The sequence below is a fragment of the Somniosus microcephalus genome, chromosome 32 (assembly GCF_052327205.1).
Source record: "Somniosus microcephalus isolate GS21.2 chromosome 32, FLI_Smic_1.0, whole genome shotgun sequence".
NCBI lineage: Eukaryota > Metazoa > Chordata > Chondrichthyes > Squaliformes > Somniosidae > Somniosus > Somniosus microcephalus.
The window spans coordinates 14,246,798-14,267,840 of record NC_141018.1 but is presented as its reverse complement, the minus strand read 5'-3'; the positions used below and the strand labels follow the sequence as shown (position 1 = coordinate 14,267,840).

The window sequence follows — 21,043 nt, the reverse complement described above, 5'->3', positions numbered from 1 at the left end:
CATCTGTACAGCTTCCCCTGCCCCAGAACACATTCCACCATCCTCGAAACAACCCTCCCTTCTACACCATCTATCAAGCTATGCGTAGGTGTATTCAAGGCCATTTTGAGTTGTCAAGCTGTGGCGTTGTGTCAGCTGTTTTGCGCTTTTAACCAGTTGTTTTCAGTTTGGTATGTGTTATTTCATGCTATAGCTTCAGCCCAACTTCCTCACAACAGTTTATTTAAAGTTTTTAATGAAATTTGTATACCCACCATCGCATTTGTCACAAATTACATTTTTCTTCAATGCCAATTTCCTTGTGGCACCGTTGTAAATATCTTCAAGTGAAACAGCTAACTGGTGCACAACATCCTTGCCTAGACACAAATCGGCAATGCAGTTAGAACATGTGAAAATATATATCCAAATGCTGATTTCAGTTTAGTTATCGAAACATTATCTTACAACTGAACTTTTTTTTAAGCATCAAATTTAATTATGGGATTACTTTAATAGAGAAAAGTTAAGAGTTAAATTATTTGTAGACATACAACTAGATAGTTGTCCATACAGAGTTCAAGGAGGTTGACTGAGGATAAGAAAAATCAATGGGTTAATGTGCCATCTCATTTTATTGCATTGTGGGACTGGTAAGGAACACAAGAGGAAAGATAATAGAAATGGTTAAGAAGTTAGCTTCATGCCCCTTGCTACTTTCCAAGTATATGCAGTAAGTCAATGCCATCTTTTGCCAGTCAGATAAAGTTAGCATTTTGGGTTTCTTTTTTAAAAAATACACTAGTTTTATTTGTTTCCATGTTTCAGGCTACTTCTATAGGTTAACGCTAGCTTGCCACGTCTCGAGTGTTCACTTGCCCAGATATATATACGCAGGTGATGTATAGCAAGCCCAGAGATTGAATAGAGAACCTCTTCAGTTTAGTTCAGCTCCTAGTTTTATCAAATGATCTTGTGTGATTATCCTTGAAAAGCAGAAAACTAGACTAGACTTGGACTAATTAAAAGAGTAAAAGAACAAGTAATAGCAGTACCAATATATCTTTGGTTGGTAAATTTAACTAGCTCAAGTAGTTGAAAATAATTTTAACCACTGCACTAAACGATCATATAAGCAATATGTTTATGCAATGGTTCCTTTCCCTTTCTCACCATCTATGGAAGCTATCTAAAGTGACCATCTCTGAAGGCTACAGGCAGACTCACCAATCTGATCAAGAGATTGATAAGTACTTTCAAAAGCTACACAGAAAAGCAGATTTAAATGATTGAATTTAAAGTAAGCTGCCAATTAAGCACGCTTGAAAAAAATCCCACACGATGTTTGCATTTGAATTGATTTGCTTGGTCCCTCCTTTAGACACCAGGCACAGACATCGACTGAAATCTTTAACAATGGCCCTGAATTTGCAGTCGGAGGCTTCCTGTGGGGAATTGCCTCTGCTCCGCGCCTGCCTGGGGCCTCGGGATCCACGGCGACTTGCGCTCCTGGGCCTCTCTGGGTATCCCAGGGGGCGCAGGCGGTTCACAAGCGCCCCTGGGATCACATGGGCTGGCTCAACGAATGAAAGATGGGGGATCCCCATCCCTCCCGCTCTTTCCCCATTCATGCTTATGGGGATTCTGTATGTACAGAAACCCCATAAGCAGGAATGGGAATATTATGTCCGTGTGTAATTGAGACACGGACTGCAGGAGTAGGTTACAACAGGTGTTTACTGAGTGGAGACAAAACTGGAACTACTATGCAAAGTTACTACACAGGCTTATATACAGGGGTGGTCACTACTGGTACTGCAGTATACAGGGGCTGCAGAATATAGTTCCTTCTGCAAAGTACATACACTACAGGGAATACCTCTAAAAAAATAATTTAAAAAAAAATTAAAATGCCATTTAATTGAATATTTAAAATAAATTACATTTCTGAAAAATAAATTTAAATGTTTTAAAGGGGCTAAAATAACCATACCTTATTGTGTAGGTTTTTTAAATGTTTAAATGATTAAAAAAATGTATTTTTATGTTCATTTAAACTCTTACGCTGGTAAAAGCAGGCCTTGCGCTTCGCGTGTGAAAACCCGGAACTTGCACAACCCTTACGGGCATGTACGCACCTGTAGGGGCCGCAAAATCCAGCTCAACTGAATCCAGTTAAACTGGGTTATGATCTCCGCAAATGAAGCAGGTTGTTAACTGATGTACCATGGAAGAATTAAAGTAGCCAAAAAACATGCAAAATATTAGACAAAGGGTACTTAAATGTTGTGCCCTTGGCCCAAACACCAGCACAGTGATATTTCTGAAATGTCTCAATCTCCAGAGCATCCTGATTGCTGGATGGATCACTGCATAATTCACTTGCCATCTCAAGATAATCTTGGAAGTGGTTGAAACGCTCCCAAAAATCACTATAGTGGTGCATCAGACTGTCATTCCAGAAAACAATGCAAACTCTCAATGGAAGTTCTTTAAACATAGTGTTTTTTCAGTCACTAAGACTGGTTTGACAAACACAACTTGGAAAACAAAATGCTCCTGGCCAAAAAGCTAAGAACCTCTAACTGTTGATTTAGAAGACAAGCACTCGATAGAGAAGACTTGTTTTGACTTGTGTCATTGGGTACAACATATGGTGCATGCAAAGCACACAAAAGGCATAACAGGGTCTAAGTGTTCAGTCAGTGGCACTCTTAATAACTCATGATTCTTTTAAAGTGTTACGTGACCCAAAACACAAACTATCCTTCTATGCAACAGCTTGATTACAACAAAGCACTCATCTTGCAATGGTGGAAAGAGAACATTGACAGGTTATTGAAGAGTGTTGGACATTATGAAAGAGGCCTTTATGTTTTACTCTCGATTATTTTGTTCAGGTTCAATATCTCAAACCACTGCCATAGGAGAACGCTCACACCCCTCTGACCGGCCCAATATCTTGGTCATTTGTAGTGAGGCCAATTATCCAAGAGAAAACCTTCATCGTTGTATTGTGACTTACAGGAAGGTGGTAGAATGACCACTTTGCTAAACTGTGCCTTTGGTTATAAACTGCTAAATAAATTTATTGAACAGTAAATGGATAAGTGAACAGAAAAAATGACACACTGTAGATTTACTTAATCTTAACTAACCATCCTTGGATTCAATAGGAAAGTAACTCGAGTTGTGCCGACTGTACTAAACCACAATGGAAACTGGACGAGGCCGATGTCCCTGAATATTAACCGTTACAAGCTGCTTTGTTGCTGACTGCCCATGGTGCCTCGCTGGCCTGTATCTCAACCTCGGTTTCGAATGCATTTGCAAATTTTAAAACAAGTTGAGAAAAACTTTTAAAATGACCAGGGTGAAGAAAATATAAAAACATGTCTTCTAAACTCGCTAAGGTCTGTTCCACAATGTCACAAGGGGTCTTGCAGTAGGAATGCCCATTTGCTCCTTCAAATTTAGCTGCAGAACTTCAGCCGATCAGCCTCAACAAAGAAAAGGTGATTTATCAGCTGGTGCTTCATCCGTAGCACTCTTTGGCGGCATAGTTGTGACCGGAGTTCAGCTTCCTGGGAGGTATACTCTCCAACACTGTGCTTAATGCTTAGAAATGACACTGATGTGAGCTCATCATACAGGTGGCCACATGAACAGATATGGAGTCAGCACAGCCATCTCCTTTTTTGTATGTCAGTTAGCAGGCAAGCATTAGCAGTACAGATACATCTTGAAAAATAGAAGGCAGCATCATGCCCAGTGTCTACTGGAAAATGGCAGCGTTTAATAGGCCACAAAGACACTCCATGTGTTGGTGCTTTTTACTTCAAAAAGAAATGCCTGTTGAATTAAAAGCGAGACCAGAAAAATGCACATCAGGTGCAAGCAAGCAATCTGTGCTCTTACCAGCGCAAGATGATTTCTGTCCTCGGCCTCTTACACTGCTCTAATGAAGCTCAATGGAAGCTCGAGGAACAGTATCCCATCTTTCGATTGGGCACTTTGCAGCTTTCCGGACTTACCATCGAGTTCAACAATTTCAGACTGTAACCACTGCTCCCATTTTTCCAGACAGCAGATGTTGGTAATGATTCTGCTATTCCCATTTACACCTCCTCTAGACCCATCTTGTGTTTCTTTACTTGTCCTATTACCATCCTCTTTTGCCTCGCACCATCATCCCTTTTGTCATTTAATCACTCCTGCCTTCCACCCAATCATAGACCTTCCCCTTTTTGTTTGTTCTTCCCCTCCCCCCTTTCCCTGCTTCTGAACTTGCTTAAAACCTGTTACATTGCTAACTTTTTCCAGTTCTGACGAATGGTCATCGACCTGAAACGTTAACGCTGTCTCTCTCCACAGATGCTGCCTGGCCTGTTGAGTATTTCTAGCATTTTCTGTTTTTATTTCAGATTTTCAGCATCTGCAGTATTTCGCTTTTGTGCAAGATCAGGGGTTCCCTTGGGTTTAACAGGCACAATTCAAAATTTGCATTATGACACAAAAAGAGGCAGCATGTTTGACTAAAGAGGACTGTAAATGACCTCAGGGAGGGCAAAGACAGATTAGTAGATTGAGCAGGTAGACACCAGATGCAATTTAATATGGAGAAATCCTAAAGGGGGTGCATGAAGAGAGAGACCTGGGGGTATGTGTGCACAAATCATTGAAGGTGGCAGGGCAGGTTGAGAAAGCAGTTAAAAAAGCATACGGGATCGTGGGCTTCATAAATAGAGGTATAGAGTACAAAAGTGTGGAAATTATGAACCACCTGTATAAAACACTGGATCGGCCCCAACTGGAGTATTGTGTCCAATCCTGGACACCACACTTTAGGAAGGATGTTAAGAGGGTGCAGAAAAGATTTACGAGAATGATTCCAGGAATGAGGGACTTCAGTTACATGGATAGACTGGAGAAGCTGGAGTTGTTCTCCTTGGAGCAGAGAAGATTGAGAAGAGATTTGATAGAGGTGTTCAAAATCATGAGGGATCTGGACAGAGTAGATAGAGGGAAACTGTTCCTATTGGCAGAAGGGTCGAGAATCAGAGGACACAGATTTAAGGTGATTGGCAAAAGAACCAAAGGTGATGCAAGAAAAAACGTTTTTATGCAGCGAGTGGTTAAGAATCTGGAATGCACGGCCTGAGAGGGTGGTGGAGGCAGATTCAATCACGGCGTTCAAAAGGGAATTGGATAAGTATCTGAAGGAAAGAAAATTGCAGAACTTCAGCCGATCAGCCTCAACAAAGAAAAGGTGATTTATCAGCTGGCGCTTCATCCGTAGCACTCTTTGGCGGCACAGAGCCGATTGCTGTGACCGGAGTTCAGCTTCCTGGGAGGTATACTCTCCAACACTGTTGCTTAATGCTTAGAAATTACATTGAAGTGAGCTCATCATACAGGTGGCCACATGAAGAGATATGGAGTCAGCACAGCCATCTCCTTTTTTGTATGTCAGTTAGCAGGCAAGCATTAGAAAGGGGCAGGGGAGTGGGACTAGCTGAAGTGCTCTTGCAGAGAGCCGGCACGGTCTTGATGGGCCGAATGGCCTCCTTCTGTGCAGTAACCATTCTATGATTCTAAATGGGAGGCCGTACATTTTGGAAGGATAAGGAGTAGACTTGCACATGGTGAAACTTGGAGAAGCGGAGATATTTAGGGCTTCCGATAAAAAATTAAAAGTGAGGAGACAAGTTGAAGAAGCTGTGAACAACAAAAGCATATTGGCACCCAGTTTTAATAAACGGGGTACAGAGTACAAAATCAAAATGAAGCTATGAATCATTGGTTAGGCCGCAATTAGAAACTGGCCAGTTTTGGGTGCTTTACTTTAGGATGGAGTCAAGGCCACCGAGAGGCCGCAGAAGAAATTCACCAAGGCGAGACCAAGGATGCGATCATTTGTCTCACTTAATTTTTTTTGTTCGGAGGCGAGATTAGAGAAACTGGGACTCGATAATGTCCCAATACACTGCCACCAAAGTCAGAAGCTATCCTTTGAATGCAGGTTCCTTCTGTGAATGATAAATATCCATAATATTTCCATAACAGAAAATGATATTTCCATACATCACATATGGTCCAAGTCAACTGCCGGCACCTCACCTCCAAGTTAGTCTGACAACATGTGGCTAGGCGAGAGAGCAGCCAGGTTGACCTTTTCCCTTCTGGGAGATTATCGGTCCTCCACCCAGCACCTCCCTTCAAGGTATTTCCAGACTAAATCACCATATGCGGAAACTGCAGGCACAATCTTGTATCATCTAGACTGTAAGTTAATCTTATAAGAAAAAATGAGGTAACAAAATTGCTTACCAACCATTTTGTCTTTCTACTAGAATGTATATTTGTGTGAAATTTCTCCCCCCATTTCCAAACCGCTATTGAACTAGGGAAATGACTTCATGTACCTCTTTTCTCCCTTTGCATTCTGCCACCACCACCAAAGAACATGTCGAAGATGTCCATGGGCGAGGAGAAACCACCACCCCCTACTCCTCCTTCTTTAATGGCTTGTTCGCCACCTTGGTCATAGAGGTCTCGCTTCTTCGGGTCTGACAAAACCTCATAGGCTTGAGCTATAAGCTTGAACTATTAAGAGAAGCAAGAAAAAAAAGTAACTAGAAAAGGAACAAAAGAAATTTGAATTATCTACCGCAAGTGTAAACATTTCTAACATCACTAATCAATAATTCAACATAAAACAGAGATTTTAAGGCAGGGTTATTCTCCTATGTTTAAACCCCCCACTAATCGGGGGGGGGGAGGGGGGTTTAAACTAAAATGGCAGGGGGTTGGGAACCCGAGCAGGGAGACAGAGGAAAGGGAAACAGGGATAAAAGCAAAAGATAGGAAGGAGAAAAACAAAAGTGGCAGTCAGAGAAATCAACGGTTTAAATCAAACGTGGCCACAGTAAATAATAATTCTAATAGGTCTAAGAGCGTTAAAAAAACAAGCCTGAAGGCTTTGTGTCTTAATGCGAGGAGCATTTGTAATAAGGTGGACGAATTGGCTGCGCAAATAGAGGTAAACGAATATGATTTGGTTGGGATTACGGAAACGTGGCTCAAGGATGGCCAAGACTGGGAACTCAACATCCAGGGGTATTCGATATTCAGGAAAGATAGGCAAAAAGGAAAGGGAGGTGGGGTAGCATTACTGGTTAAAGAAGGGATTAATACAATTGTAATGAAGGATATTAGCTCTGATGATGTGGAATCTGTATGGGTAGAATTGGGAAATACTAAGGGGAAAAAAACATTAGTGGGAGTGGTATATAGACCTCCCAAAGGCGGAGGTTGGGGATGGCATGAAAAGGGAAATTAAAGAAGCGTGCAATAAGGGCACAGCAGTCATCATGGGTGACTTTAATCTACATATAGATTGGGCCAACCAAATTAGTAACAATACTGTGGAGGAGGAATTCCTGGAGTGTTTACGGGATGGTTTCCTGGACCAATATGTCGAGGAACCAACCAGAGATCAGGCCATCTTAGACTGGGTATTATGTAACGAGAAAGGATTAATTAGCAATCTTGTTGGACGAGGCCCCTTGGGTCTGAGCGATCATAATATGATCGAATTCTTCATTAAGATGGAGAATGAAGTAGTTGACTCAGAGACTAGGGTCCTCAATTTAAATAAAGAAAACTACGATGGTCTGAGGAGCGAGTTGGGTAGGATTGATTGGGGAATGGCACTCAAAGGGTTGACGGTGGATAGGCAATGGCAAACAGTCAAAGACCGAATGGATGAGCTACAGAATTTATTCATCCCAGTTAAAAAGTCAGGTCTGGACAGACTAGATGCAGAAAGGATGTTTCTGAAGGCCGGGGAGTCCAGAACCAGGGGTCATAGTCTAAGGATAAGGGGTAAGCCATTTAGGGCTGAAATGAGGAGGAATTTCTTCACCCAGAGAGTGGTGAACCTGTGGAATTCTCTGCCACAGAGGGCGGTGGAGGCCAGTTCATTAAATATATTCAAAAAGGAGCTGGATATATTTCTTAAGGCTAAAGGGATCAAGGGATATGGGGAGAAGGCAGGGACAGGGTACTGAATTTGGATGATCAGCCATGATCTCATTGAATGGCAGAGCAGGCTCGAAGGGCCGAATGGCCTACTCCTGCTCCTATCTTCTATGTTTCTATGAAGACACTTTCTCTTTGGCCTATGATTTGAGAAGAAATCCTTCGGAAGACTGTTAAACTGATTTGCCCAAGTAAAGTCACTCATTCATAAAAAGGCTCTCTCATCTTTAGGAATTATTTTAAACTACTTGCACAAAAGGAACTCAGCAATAACCAAAAGGAGCCTTTAAGTTAAGAGCTAAAGAAAATTTAGTGAAATTATCCTGGGAATACTTCTTCCAAAAGTGGGCAATCTGGGAAAAAAATTAATGAGGACCATTTTACAATATATTTAACCAGGACACTGCTCTCTAAAAGGAGTTCTTTAATGAAGTTATTAGACAAAAGAACTGCCCAGATTGATGGGTATCCTTGGTCATCTACACAGAGTGCCAAACTCTAAACAAAGATAGTTGTTGTCAAGGGGGAAAAAAAAAATCAGACAGTAGAGGATATAAATGATGGTGTTTTGCAGGGCAAGAAAAATAGGGATTTTCCTTATGACTGAACAGTAAAAAGAACAAAGTTAATAACGAGGATATAGTAACAGACCATGACTCACTAGATCTGCAACCTGAAATAAGACTCAAAGAAACAAACAAAAAAACGAAGGCATAAAAACCATGCAGGTTTAAAAAGAACTTGAGCACATGTTACAAAAGATAAGACTGAAACTCCAGGTTGTCATGGTCTGCCATTCATAAAGTTTGACTTTCAAAGTAGGTTTTGTGAACGTGGATATGACTGAGCCTTTAAAATTACATTTCTCATCAATAGCGGGCAAAAGATTTCATGCGTTGCCATGTGAAACATGAACAAGTTATGTTGTAGACATTGATCCACTGAATACTACTGTTAAATGGGACATCACACCCAAATATTACCAATAAACAAAATCATTTCTAAAATAAATACACTTTAGCACTTGCTTTTGATCCAATCCATTGACTTAAAACAAACCTCCCCCACAAATATCAAGGCATTTCCGGATTTCAGAGCTCAGCGAACTTGTTCTGAAGGGTCCAATTCATCAAAGAATCAGTGGTCTCTAGATGAAGCATGCAATCTAAATGCTTGCAACGGTCACCACAGATTCCTGCCGAGAGACACTCAGCACCCTAACAAAGTATTCAGCAGAAAGAACACTGATGATTTGTAAGTTGGGCACAGGTGCTATGAGAGAGTTTGGAGAAAGTCCCTCCTATTTAGGAGGTTCAATACTGTGGTTCATTCATTATTTGCCAAATACTCACCCGAGGTCAGGAAGTCAGACAGAATCTGATCACTGGGCCTCAGCTCAATGCATTGCACAAGGTCAGGGAGGGAGGGAAGAGCCAAAAAGCAGGCAACAGTTTCATTTTACAATATGCAAAGTGATTCTAATGAGATGTAGATAAACCATGCACAATTTCAAGTGCGTTTCATTAGGAGTACGTTGTGCCCAAATCTCAGCAGAATAAAGTGGAAATTGCTGGAAGAACTGCACCAATAGAAAGTCAACTTTGAGAAACTGGTGATTCTGAATTGCCGGTCATTGACAGGCAAAGGCCTTTAACATGTCGGAGGAGAATTATTTTTGCACACTGAGCTTCACTTTTCCTGGAAAATGATCTGCAGTCAATCTCCAGCAGAGGTTTGGCACTGCCAGTATCAATGAAGGTCACCAGAACCCTCAACACTTATGACTCATTCAAAGCTGCTACAAAGGACATTGGCAACATCATTCGACCTGCAGCTCACAGACAGATCAAGCAGGCAGTTGATGCATTGTTCACCTGTGAAAACAGTTTCACCTCTTTCCCAATGGACAATCTGCATCAGAATGAGAGACATTGCATTTGTCTTTGCACGGCAGGATTCCCATAAAGCCCAGAGAAGTACAGATAGCACCTAGTTCGGTGAACTCCTGTACACAATTCCTTGGACAACGAGCCAAAAGGTCTTGCACTCCATCACGAAGCAGGTCATCAGTGACCAAAGTATATTCTGCAATTAAATACCTGCTTCCCAATAAATAACTTGAATTTATATAGCACCTTTAACATAGTAAAACATCCCAAGGTGCTTCATAGGAGTAATCAGACAGAATTTGTCACAAAGGCAAAGAAGGAGACATTAGGACAGGGGATTAAACACTTGGTCAAAGAGGTAAGTTTTAAAGGAGGAGAGAGAGGTGAAGAGGCAAAGAGGTTTAGGGAAAAAATTCCAAAGCTTAGGACCGAGATGGCTGAAGGCACGTAGTGGGGTGAAGGAAGTGAGGGATACACGAGGCCAGAGTTGGAGGAATGTAGAGTTCTCGGAGGGTTGTAGAGCTGGATGAGGTTACAGAAATAGGGAGGGGTGAGGCAATGAAAGGACTTAAACACAAGGATGAGAATTTTAAAAATCAAGGTGTTGGTGGAGCAGAAACAAATGTAGGTCAATGTGGATTTCCAGGTACGATGCCTTAGAAGGAGGGGGAAGAGAAGGGAAAATACAGGGATCGAGTGGATAGCTCAAAGGGGAAGTAGTAGGGCTCAGGGTCATTTGAATGTCATCTCCTACTGCTCCCGCTTTCCCCTCGGTTCCTCTAGCATCACTACTGGCAGCAGTGTATAATTACAGGGCGACAATTTTACATAAACAGTTTCCAGTAAAAATGTGGACATAGATTCTATCCTTATTTCTATAAATTTCTATGATTTTAAAATGGAGACTGAATTATACGTATTCATTAGTTCAGTTGTTATGTGCCCTCTAACCCTGCTTCATCTGAGGATAACACTTGGTCTTGACTCCCCATGTGCATCACCATGGGAGATCGATTAGTAAACTAAAATTACATGTGGGAAAAAAACCTCCAACTTAAAACATGAAAACAAAGCTCACAGGGATAAAACAGGATGACTGCTGGAAACTCAAACTTTTCAGAGGGACTGCGAAGAAGTTCAAAGCCACCTAGCAGCCAGATTGTGTAACTACAGCATGGCAACTTTATGTAGGCAAAACTCAATTTTAAATGTGGACATAGGAAATTATAATGGGAAAAACAGAACGTTAAAAGGAGTACAGACACAATTTTTTTAATAAGATAAAGATCTACAGATGTTATAAGCTCAACTGATGTAAAATTTTGGACAAAACAATTAGGGCGTCCATTGGGAACGATGGCATAGTGGTAATGTTACTGGACTAGTAATCCAAGGTACTCGATTTCTCTCTCCACGGATGTTGCCTGGCCTGCTGAGTTTTTCCAGCATTTTCTGTTGTTATTTCGGATTTCCAGCATCCGCAGTATTTTGCTATCGTACTAGTAATCCAGGGGCCTGGACTAATGATCCGGAGACACAAGTTCAAATCCCATGGCAGCTGGGGAATTTAAATTCAGTTAATTAAATAAATCTGGAATAAAAAGCTAGTGTCAATAATAGTGACCATGAAACTACTGGCGGTCTTTGTGATGTAGATAATAAGGGGTCGGAAGCTTTGCTCATGGTCATATAGGACATCAAGGTTGCAAACAGTCGGAGACAGCGACCAGCGAGGGAGGCATGGGTATGGAGTTTGTGGTGGGGGCTGAAAACTATGGTTTTCGTTTACCCAATATTTAGCCTGCAGAAAATTATGTCTCAACTAAGACTGAATGTCAGACAAGCAGTTTAACAACAGAGGCAGTGGAGGGGTCGACAGAGCTGGTGGAGGCAGAGCTGTGTGTCATCAGCCTACATGTGGAAACTAACCCCATCGCTGCAGATGATGTCACCAAGGGAGAGCATGTAGCCGAGGAGGTGACTGCCCTTGACATCAAGGCAGCATTGGACTGAGTGTAACACCAAGTAGCCCTGGTGAAACTGAAGTCAATGGGGATTAGGAGGAAGGTCCCCAGTGGCTGGAGTCATACCTTGCATAAAGAAAGATGGTTGCGATAGTTGGAGGCCAATCATCTCAGCCTCAGGACATCGCTACAGGAGTTCTTCAGGGTAGCATTCCAGAACCAGCTATCTTCAGCTGCTTCATAAGGTCAGAAGTGGGGATGTTCACTGATGATTGCAGTGTTCAGCTCCATTCACAATTCCTCAGATAATGAAGCAGTCCGTGCCCGCATGCAGCAAGAGCTGGACAACATCTAGGCTTGGGCTGACAAGTGGCGAGTAACATTCGTGCCACACAAGTGCCAGGCAAAGACCATCTCCAACATGAGAGTCTAACCATCTCCTGACATTCAACGGCATTACCATTGCAGAATCCCCCACAATCAACATCCTAGGGGGTCACCATTGACTAGAGACTTAACTGGACAAGCCATATAAATACTGTGGCTACAAGTGCAGGTCATAGGCTGGGTATTCTACAGTGAGTGACTCACCTCCTGACTCCCCAAAGCCTTTCCACCATTTACAAGGCACAAGTTGATGCGCTATCGATTCTAATAAAAGGCTGAGTAGAGTTCAGAACGACAGGCTTTTATTAACTACTGAATGCAACTACAAACAGATCAGGACTATGCCTCTAGTGGACGACCGAATGGCAGAGAGCTGCCGTGCAGCCGTCCTTATACCAGGTAGCCAAGGGCGGAGTCAGCTGAGGCATAGTCAGGTATAACAGTGAAACAAGAGTAAACGACGACAACAACAACAACAATAGTGAACACAGTGAACGACAGTGGTTTACCACATTCACCCCTCGTTTAAAATTAAGTCCGGCGGGGTGAAGTGTATCAAAAGTTCGAGTAGGTGAGTCTGTCGGGCGGCCTCGTTTGCCGTCGAGATCTTCGTGGCGACGGTTGAGATGGTACAGCTTCCAACGACGCGTCTTGAACGGGATCGAGCACCGGCGTATCGTCCCCTTTGGTGTTGGGTGGGCGAGTGGACTCCGGCGGGTCCTGGGGTCGCGGCATGCCGTCTACTGGGGTGGAATGGACAGGGGTGAGAATTGGGTCTACTGAATTTTGGGCCGTGTCGAAGGGGGTCGTGGTGGAGGGCAATGGTGACGGGTCAGTGGACCCTGAGGGTGCCAGATCTCTAATGGAGACTATATCCTCCCGCCCGTCCGAGTATGCCACGTAGGCGTACTGGGGGTTGGCATGGAGGAGGTGAACCTTCTCTACCAGGGGAGCCGTTTTGTGGGACCTTACATGCTTCCTCAGCAGGACGGGCCCTGGGGACGTCAGCCAGTGTGGTAGTGAGGTACCGGATGTGGACCTCCGGGGAAAAACAAACATTCGCTCATGGGGGGTGGCGTTGGTGGCAGTACACAGCAGTGACCGGATGGAGTGGAGCGCATCAGGTAGGACATCCTGCCAACGGGAGGTCGGAAGGCCCCTAGATTTTAAGGCTAGGAGGGCCGCCTTCCAGACCGTCGCGTTCTCTCTTTCAACCTGTCCGTTCCCCTGGGGGTTGTACCTGGTGGTCCGGCTTGAGGCAATACCTCTCATGAGCAGGTACTGACGGAGTTCGTCGCTTATGAAGGACGAGTCCCGGTCGCTATGAATATAGCTGGGAAAACCGAACAAAGCAAAGAGGTTGTGCAGGCATTTAATGACCGTAGCGGTGGTCATGTCCGGGCAGGGGATGGCGAAAGGGAAACGGGAGTACTCATCAACTATGTTGAGGAAGTACACATTACGGTCAGAGGAGGGGAGGGGCCCTTTAAAGTCGACACTCAGGCGCTCAAAGGGGCGGGTGGCCTTGATCAGGTTTGCTCTGTCAGGCATATAGAAGCGCGGCTTGCACTCTGCACAGACTGGGCAGCTCCTGGTCACGGTCCTGACCTCCTCGACGGAGTAAGGCAGGTTGCGGGCCTTGATGAAGTGGAAGAACCTGGTGACCCCCGGGTGGCAGAGGTCGTTGTGGAGGCCCCGTAGTCTATCGATCTGCGCGTTGGCGCATGTGCCTCGCGATAGAGCATCTGAGGGTTCGTTGAGTTTCCCGGGCCGGTACAAGATGTCGTAATTGTAGGTGGGAAGTTCAATTCTCCACCTCAAAATCTTGTCATTTTTGATTTTGCCCCTCTGCTTATTATTGAACATGAAAGCGACTGAACGCTGGTCAGTAAGCAGGGTAAATCGTTTTCCAGCCAGGTAGTGCCGCCAGTGGCGCACCGCCTCCACAATGGCCTGGGCCTCCTTTTCCACAGAGGAGTGTCTGAGTTCGGAGCCCTGAAGGGTTTGTGAAAAGAAGGTCACGGGTCTTCCCGCCTGGTTAAGGGTAGCGGCCAGGGCAAAGTCGGATGCATCGCACTCCACCTGGAAGGGGATGGACTCGTCCACCGAGTGCATGGTGGCCTTGGCAATGTCATCTTTTATACGGTGAAAGGCTGAGCGGGCCTCCGCCGTCAGGGGAAAGGAAGTGGACTTGATAAGTGGACGGGCTTTGTCCGCATAATGAGGGACCCACTGGGTGTAATAGGAAAAGAAGCCCAGGCACCTTTTGAGGGCCTTGAGACAGTGGGGCAGGGGAAGTTCCATCAGGGGGCACATCCGGTCAGGGTCAGGACCGATGACTCCGTGTTCCACCACGCAGCCAAGGATAGCGCGGCGGGATGTACGGAATATGCACTTTTCCTTGTTGTACGTGAGGTTTAGGAGTTGGGCCGTGCGAAGGAACTTATCAAGGTTGGCGTCATGGTCCTGCAGGTCATGGCCGCAGATGGTCACGTTGTCCAGGTAGGGAAACGTGGCCTGTAACGCATTCTCGTCGACCATCCGGTCCATCTCCCTCTGGAAGACGGAGACACCGTTGGTGACGCCGAAAGGAACCCTGAGGAAGTGAAAAAGACGGCCGTTTGCCTCGAAAGCGGTGTACTGGCGGTCCTCAGGGCAGATAGGGATTTGGTGGTATGCTGCCTTGAGGTCAATGGTCGAGAAAGCGCAATATCGCGCTATCTTATTAACCATGTCAGCTATGCGGGGGAGAGGGTATGCGTCCAACTGGGTGTACTTGTTGATTGTCTGGCTGTAGTCGATGACCAGGCGCTGCTTGTTGCCGGTCTTAACGACTACCACCTGAGCTCGCCAGGGGCTGGTACTACCCTCAATAATCCCCTCCTTCAGGAGCCGCGTCACCTCAGATCTTATAAAGGATCTGTCCCCGGTGCTGTATCGCCTGCTCTTTGTGGCGATAGGCTTGCAGTCGCGGGTGAGGTTAGCGAAAGGGGGGGGGGGTGATTTTGAGGGTGGAGAGACTACAGGTGGGGCGCGGTGGGCAATTTAAAAACTGCTGGTTGCAGACAGTGAGTGGGGGAAAAGGTCCACTGTATGTCAAGGTGACACTCTTAAAGTGACAATGAAAGTCCAACCCCAGCAGAACGGCAGCGCAGAGATGTGGCAGGACGAAGAGCTTTACATTTTTATAAACGGAGCCCCTCACCGAAAGGGTCACTACGCAGTAGCCGCCGACGTCTGCTGAGTGAGATTTTGAGGCCATGGAGATCCGATGGCGCGCTGGCAGGACCAAGAGGGAATAATGCCGTACCGTATCAGGGTGTATGAAGCTCTCCGTGCTCCCGGAATCAAAAAGGCAAGTTGTGGCGCGGCCATTTACCTGGATGTCCATCGTGGACCTGGCTAGCTGATGGGGTCTGGATTGATCCAGCGTAATGGAGTCGGGAGCGTCGCTGTGAAACCCTGGTGAGGCGGTGGGTGAGTCGGGGGCCCGTTGGCAAAATGGCGGACAAAATGGCAGCGTCGGAGAAGGACAAAATGGCGGCGCCCATGACGATCCCGATCCCCACGAGGCTGGAGGAAGGCAAGATGGCCGCTCCCACGAATTGCAAGCGGCGTTGCTGAAGGTAGGGGTCTTCTGACTTCTGCAGACGCCAGCGTAGTGTCCCTTCTTACCGCAGGCAGAGCAGACGGCGTTTTTCGCCGGGCAGCGCGCCATGGGGTGTTTGGTTTGGCCACAGAAATAACATTTCTGGCTTGGGCGGGACATCGCTGCAGCAGTTGGGGCCGGGGCCCGGGGCGGTGCCACGTCCCAAGATGGCGGCAGCCGCGACATCCACGAGGCGGCCGCGCGGTCCGGGGAGTAGGCCTCCATGTTCCGATGGGCTACGTCCAACGAAAGGGTGAGTGAAATCGCCTTCTTCAGGTCGAGCTCGCTACTTTCCAGCAGTCGCTGCCGTGTGTGAGTGGACCTGAGGCCCGCAACGAGGGCGTCCCGGATGAGCTCCTCCGTATGTTCCGTGGCTGATACTTGCTTGCATTCGCAGGCTCAGCTGAGTTCCTTCAGCGCCCGTATGTATGCTTCTGTGGGTTCCCCGGGCTGTTGTTTGCGGGACCCCAGGAGATGTCTTGCGTAAACATAGTTGACCGGGCGTGCATATTGTTCCTTTAAAATGTCGATAGCCCCCTGGTAGCTCGTAGCGTCCCGGATAAGGGCAAAAGCTCGGTGGTTTACTTTCGAATTCAGCACCCTGAGCTTGTCGGCGTCGGTGGCGACGGTCTCGCCGGATGCAGTCAGAAAAGACTCAAAACAGTTCAACCAGTGTGAGAACTTAGCAGGCGAGTCCGGCTCTTGCGGGTCGAGTTCCAGGCACTTGATCTTAAGTATCTGCAGCATCGTTATTCTTTTGTTTTTTTGTCAGTAGTTAATAAAATTTATGCGCTATCGATTCTAATAAAAGGCTGAGTAGAGAGTTCAGAACAACAGGCTTTTATTAACTGCTGAATGCAACTACAAACAGATCAGGACTATGCCTCTAGTGGACGACCGAATGGCAGAGAGCTGCCGTGCAGCCGTCCTTATACCAGGTAGCCAAGGGCGGAGTCAGCTGAGGCATAGTCAGGTATAACAGTGAAACAAGAGTGAACAACAACAACAACAACAGTGAACACAGTGAACGACAGTGGTTTACCACACAAGTCAGGAGTGTGATGGAATACTCTGTTGAGATACCGCGGCAAACGGGGGAGTCGAGACCAGAGCTAGTAAATCAGAACAGCTTTTTATTTCAGCCTCATGGCAAAACAGGAACTGGAAGAGCCCGCGCCTGAATTCAATACTCCCCAGACAGGAAGTGCTCCCGGCAGCCTGTCCCTGTGGGAAACAAGTTGCTGGAGGAAAGGGCCCCCGGTTGGGGGCGTCTGCTTAAACTGTCCGTACCACCGTGAGCGGATTGTGTCCAGTGGTGGCGTGTCACCACAGAGCTCCCCCCAGAATCCGCTTAGGAGGAGTGGACGAGTCGTGACGGTGGTCTGATGGTTCTGCCGCAGCGGCTCTGCGTGATCGTCGGTCTAGTTGGCGGGGCCTGGCGGTTCGGCGCCGGCTGTGCTGGCTTGCTGGTGGGACGGCCTCTAGTTGGAGGCCGGGCCACGGGGACCTGTTCCACTGGTTCTGTGTGTGCTGGTTTGAGCCGGTCGATGGAGACCGTCTCGACCCTGTCGCCGAGTCGCAGCTTGAAGACCTTGTCCCCGGTTTGTAGTACTTCGTACGGTCCGTCGTACGGGGGTCGCAGGGGTCCGCGGTGCGCGTCGTGTCGCACGAAGACGAAGCGCGCCTGCTGTAAATTTGGCGGAACGTGAGGTGCGAGTTCGCCGTGTCGGTTGACCGGAAGTGGGGCGAACTGCTGAGCGGAAGAGAAAAAGTTGAGCCGCTGCTGGTCGGCCGACCAAGGCATGGTAGCCTCCGGAAGGAATTCGCCTGGGACGCGCAGCGGTTGTCCGTAGACTAACTCCGCTGCCGAGGACTGGAGGTCTTCTTTGACCGCGGTGCGTAGGCCTAGTAGTACCCACGGTAGGCGGTCAGTCCAGGTACTGTCCTGCAGGCTGGCGCGGAGTGAGGCCTTGAGTGACCGGTGGAAGCGTTCACAAAGCCTGTTGGCCTGCGGGTGGTACGCCGTGGTTCGGTGGAGCATCACACCGAGGTTGCGTGCTGTGGCCGTCCAGAGTTCGGAGGTGAACTGGGCGCCTCTGTCGGAGGTTATGTCGGCCGGTACGCCGAACCTCGCTACCCAGGTGTTAACGAACGCCCTGGCGATGTCGGCTGTGGTGGTGGAGGTCAGCGGCACTGCCTCAGGCCAGCGTGTGTAGCGGTCGACCATCGTGAGGAGATAAGTCTGGCCTTGCGATGCGGCAGGGGCCCGACGATGTCGACGTGTACGTGGTCGAAGCGGCGGCTGGGTACCTCGAAGTCTCCCAGGGGTGCTTTTGTATGCCGTTGTACCTTAGCCCGTTGGCAGGCGAGGCAGGAGGTGGCCCAAGTCCGAACATCTCTGCTGAGGCCGCGCCAGATGAAACGCTGGGAGAGGAGTTTGACGGACGCGCGGGAACCCGGGTGGGAGAGCCCGTGGAGCGCGTCGAAGACGCGGCGGCGCCAGGTTTCAGGGACGACCGGCCTGGGTTGGCTGAGTGTGATGTCGCAAGTAACTGCCGTGGCTTCGGGCCCGTGCGCGACCTTGGCTAGGCGTAGCCCTGGCAGGCTGGTAGCCGTCGAGAGGAGGTCTGGGTCCGTGAGCTGGGCCGTTGCTAGTTGCGCGTAGTCGACCGCAAGGTGATTCGCGCAGATGGTGGGACGGGAAAGGCAGTCGGCGACAACGTTGTCTCTACCGGAGACGTGCTGGATGTCCGTGGTAAACTCGGACACGGCCGCGAGCTGGCGTTGCTGCCGAGCGGACCAGGGTTCGGTGTGCTTGGCCATCGCATATGCGAGTGGCTTGTGGTCCACGTACGCGGTGAAGGGGCGGCCTTCCAGGAGGAACCTGAAATGGCGGACTGACAGGTGGAGCGCGAGAAGCCCGCGGTCGAAAGTGAGTATTTGACCTCCGGGGGGTGCAGTTGGAGGCTGTAGAAGGCAAGTGGCTGCCATGCGCCATTAACCCACTGCTCGAACACGGCCCCGACCGCGTGGTCGGAGGCGTCGGTGGTGAGCGCGACCCGGGCGTCGGCCCTCGGGTGCGCGAGCAGAGTGGCGTCGGCGAGCGCGTTTTTGGTGGCATCGAAGGCGGCTGACGTGTCAGTGGTCCAGGCTACGGCCATCTTGCCGGATTTACCTCGGAGGGAGTCGTGTAGGGGCTTCATGAGGGCTGCAGCTCTGGGGATGAACCTGTTGTAGAAGTTCACCATCCCGAGGAACTCCTGGAGGCCCTTGATGGTTGTGGGGCGGGGGAACTGCTGGACGGCCTGCACCTTGTTGGGCAGGGGGACGGCCCCAGCAGGGGTGATGTGGTGACCGAGAAAATCGATCTCGGTTAGGCTGAATTGGCACTTCGCCGGGCTGAGGATGAGCCCGTGTTGGGCTAGGCGCCCGAACAGGATGCGAAGGTGTTCGAGGTGTTCCTGTTTGGAGCAGCTGGCCACGAGAATGTCGTCTAGATAGACGAATAGGAAGTTCAGGTCCCGCAGGACCGAGTCCATAAGGCGCTGGAAAGCCTGTGCTGCATTCTTGAGGCCGAAGGGCATCCTCAGGAACTCGAACAGGCCGAATGGGGTGATGACGGCCGTTTTGGGGATGTCCGCGGGGTGTACGGGGACTTGGTGGTAACCGCGCACCAGGTCGACTTTGGAAAAGACGGTTCGTCCGGCCAGTCGGGCCGAGAAGTCCTGGATGTGAGGCACCGGGTATCGGTCGGGGGTGGTGGCATCGTTAAGGCGGCGGTAGTCCCCACAAGGGCGCCAGCCTCCGCCGTGCTTAGGATTCGTCCTGAGCGTCGGGGTCACCAGTGTTGAGATACCGCGGCAAACGTGGGAGTCGAGACCAGAGCTAGTAAATCAGAACAGCTTTTTATTTCAGCCTCATGGCAAAACAGGAACTGGAAGAGCCCGCGCCTGACTTAAATACTCCCCAGACAGGAAGTGCTCCCGGCAGCCTGTCCCTGTGAGAAACAAGTTGCTGGAGGAAAGGGCCCCCGGTTGGGGGCGTCTGCTTAAACTGTCCGTACCGCCGTGAGTGGATTGTGTCCAGTGGTGGCGTGTCGCCACAACTCTCCACTTGCCTGGATGAGTGCAGCTCCAACAACACTCAAGAAGCTCGACACCATCCAGGTCAAAGCAGCCCGCTTGATTGGCACTCCATCCACCACCTTAAACATTCACTCCCTCCACCACCGGCGTACCAGGACTGCAGTGTGTACCATCTACAAGATGCACTGCAGCAGCTCGCCAAGGCTTCTTCGGCAGCACCTCCCGAACCCGCGACCTCTTCCACCTAGAAGGACAAGGGCAGCAGGCACATGGAAACACCACCACCTCCAAGTTTCCCTCTAAGTCACACAGCAGCCTGACTTAGAAGTATATCGACGATCCTTCATCCTTCCTGGGTCAAAATCCTGGAACTCCCTCCCAATGTTCCCGTTAAGGTGTGCACGTGAATGCGCAGTAATCCAAAAGGTCCCATGTAGGCTGCGCAGAACAAAGCACAGATTACAGGGAACATTGCTCCCTACCTAACAGCACTGTGGGAGTACCTTCACCACACGGACTGCAGCGGTTCAAGAAGTGGGCTCACCACCTCCTTCACAAGGGCAATTAGTGATGGGCAATAAATGCTGGCCTTGCCAGCGATGCCCGCATCCCATGAATGAATAAAAAGACAACTGGGTTGTTAAAACATACATTTAAAATCAGTAACAAAATGACCAATCAAGATTTATTTAAATAGTTATTATACTTATAAATTGGAACACCACATACTTTAGTGTGGAAGAGCCTTAAAATGCCTAATTTTTCTCCCAACAAAAACTGTGTAATTAGAGGGATTGATTTAATTTAAATCCAATTAATTAAAGGGGATACTAGCATCTATAATTGGGCAGAGGGTGTCCATAACTAACAATAAAAATTTTAATTAATTACATAGAATGGAGCAGGTGATGTGTTACTGTTGCAAGATGTGGGAGCCGGTGGACCCCATTGAGGCTCACGGTGATTACATCTGTGACAAGTGTCTGCTGCTACAGGAACTCCAGCCCCGTGTTGATGAGCTGGAGTCTGAGCTTCACACACTGCGAC

The 21,043-nt window shown here is 48.0% G+C and overlaps 1 protein-coding gene across 1 annotated transcript in view; it reads right to left on the bottom strand.

Moving 5' to 3' along the window:
- The window catches only part of LOC147097276 (dnaJ homolog subfamily A member 1-like), a 40,992-nt gene that overhangs the window by 7,558 nt on the left and 12,391 nt on the right, over positions 1-21,043 (bottom strand). Inside the window, exons 3-4 of the mRNA XM_085972093.1 lie at positions 6,405-6,585; positions 255-359 (exon numbers count right to left, since the gene is read on the bottom strand). Coding sequence (XP_085828219.1) covers positions 255-359; positions 6,405-6,585 — 286 coding nt within the window. The remainder of the gene's footprint in view (positions 1-254; positions 360-6,404; positions 6,586-21,043) is intronic.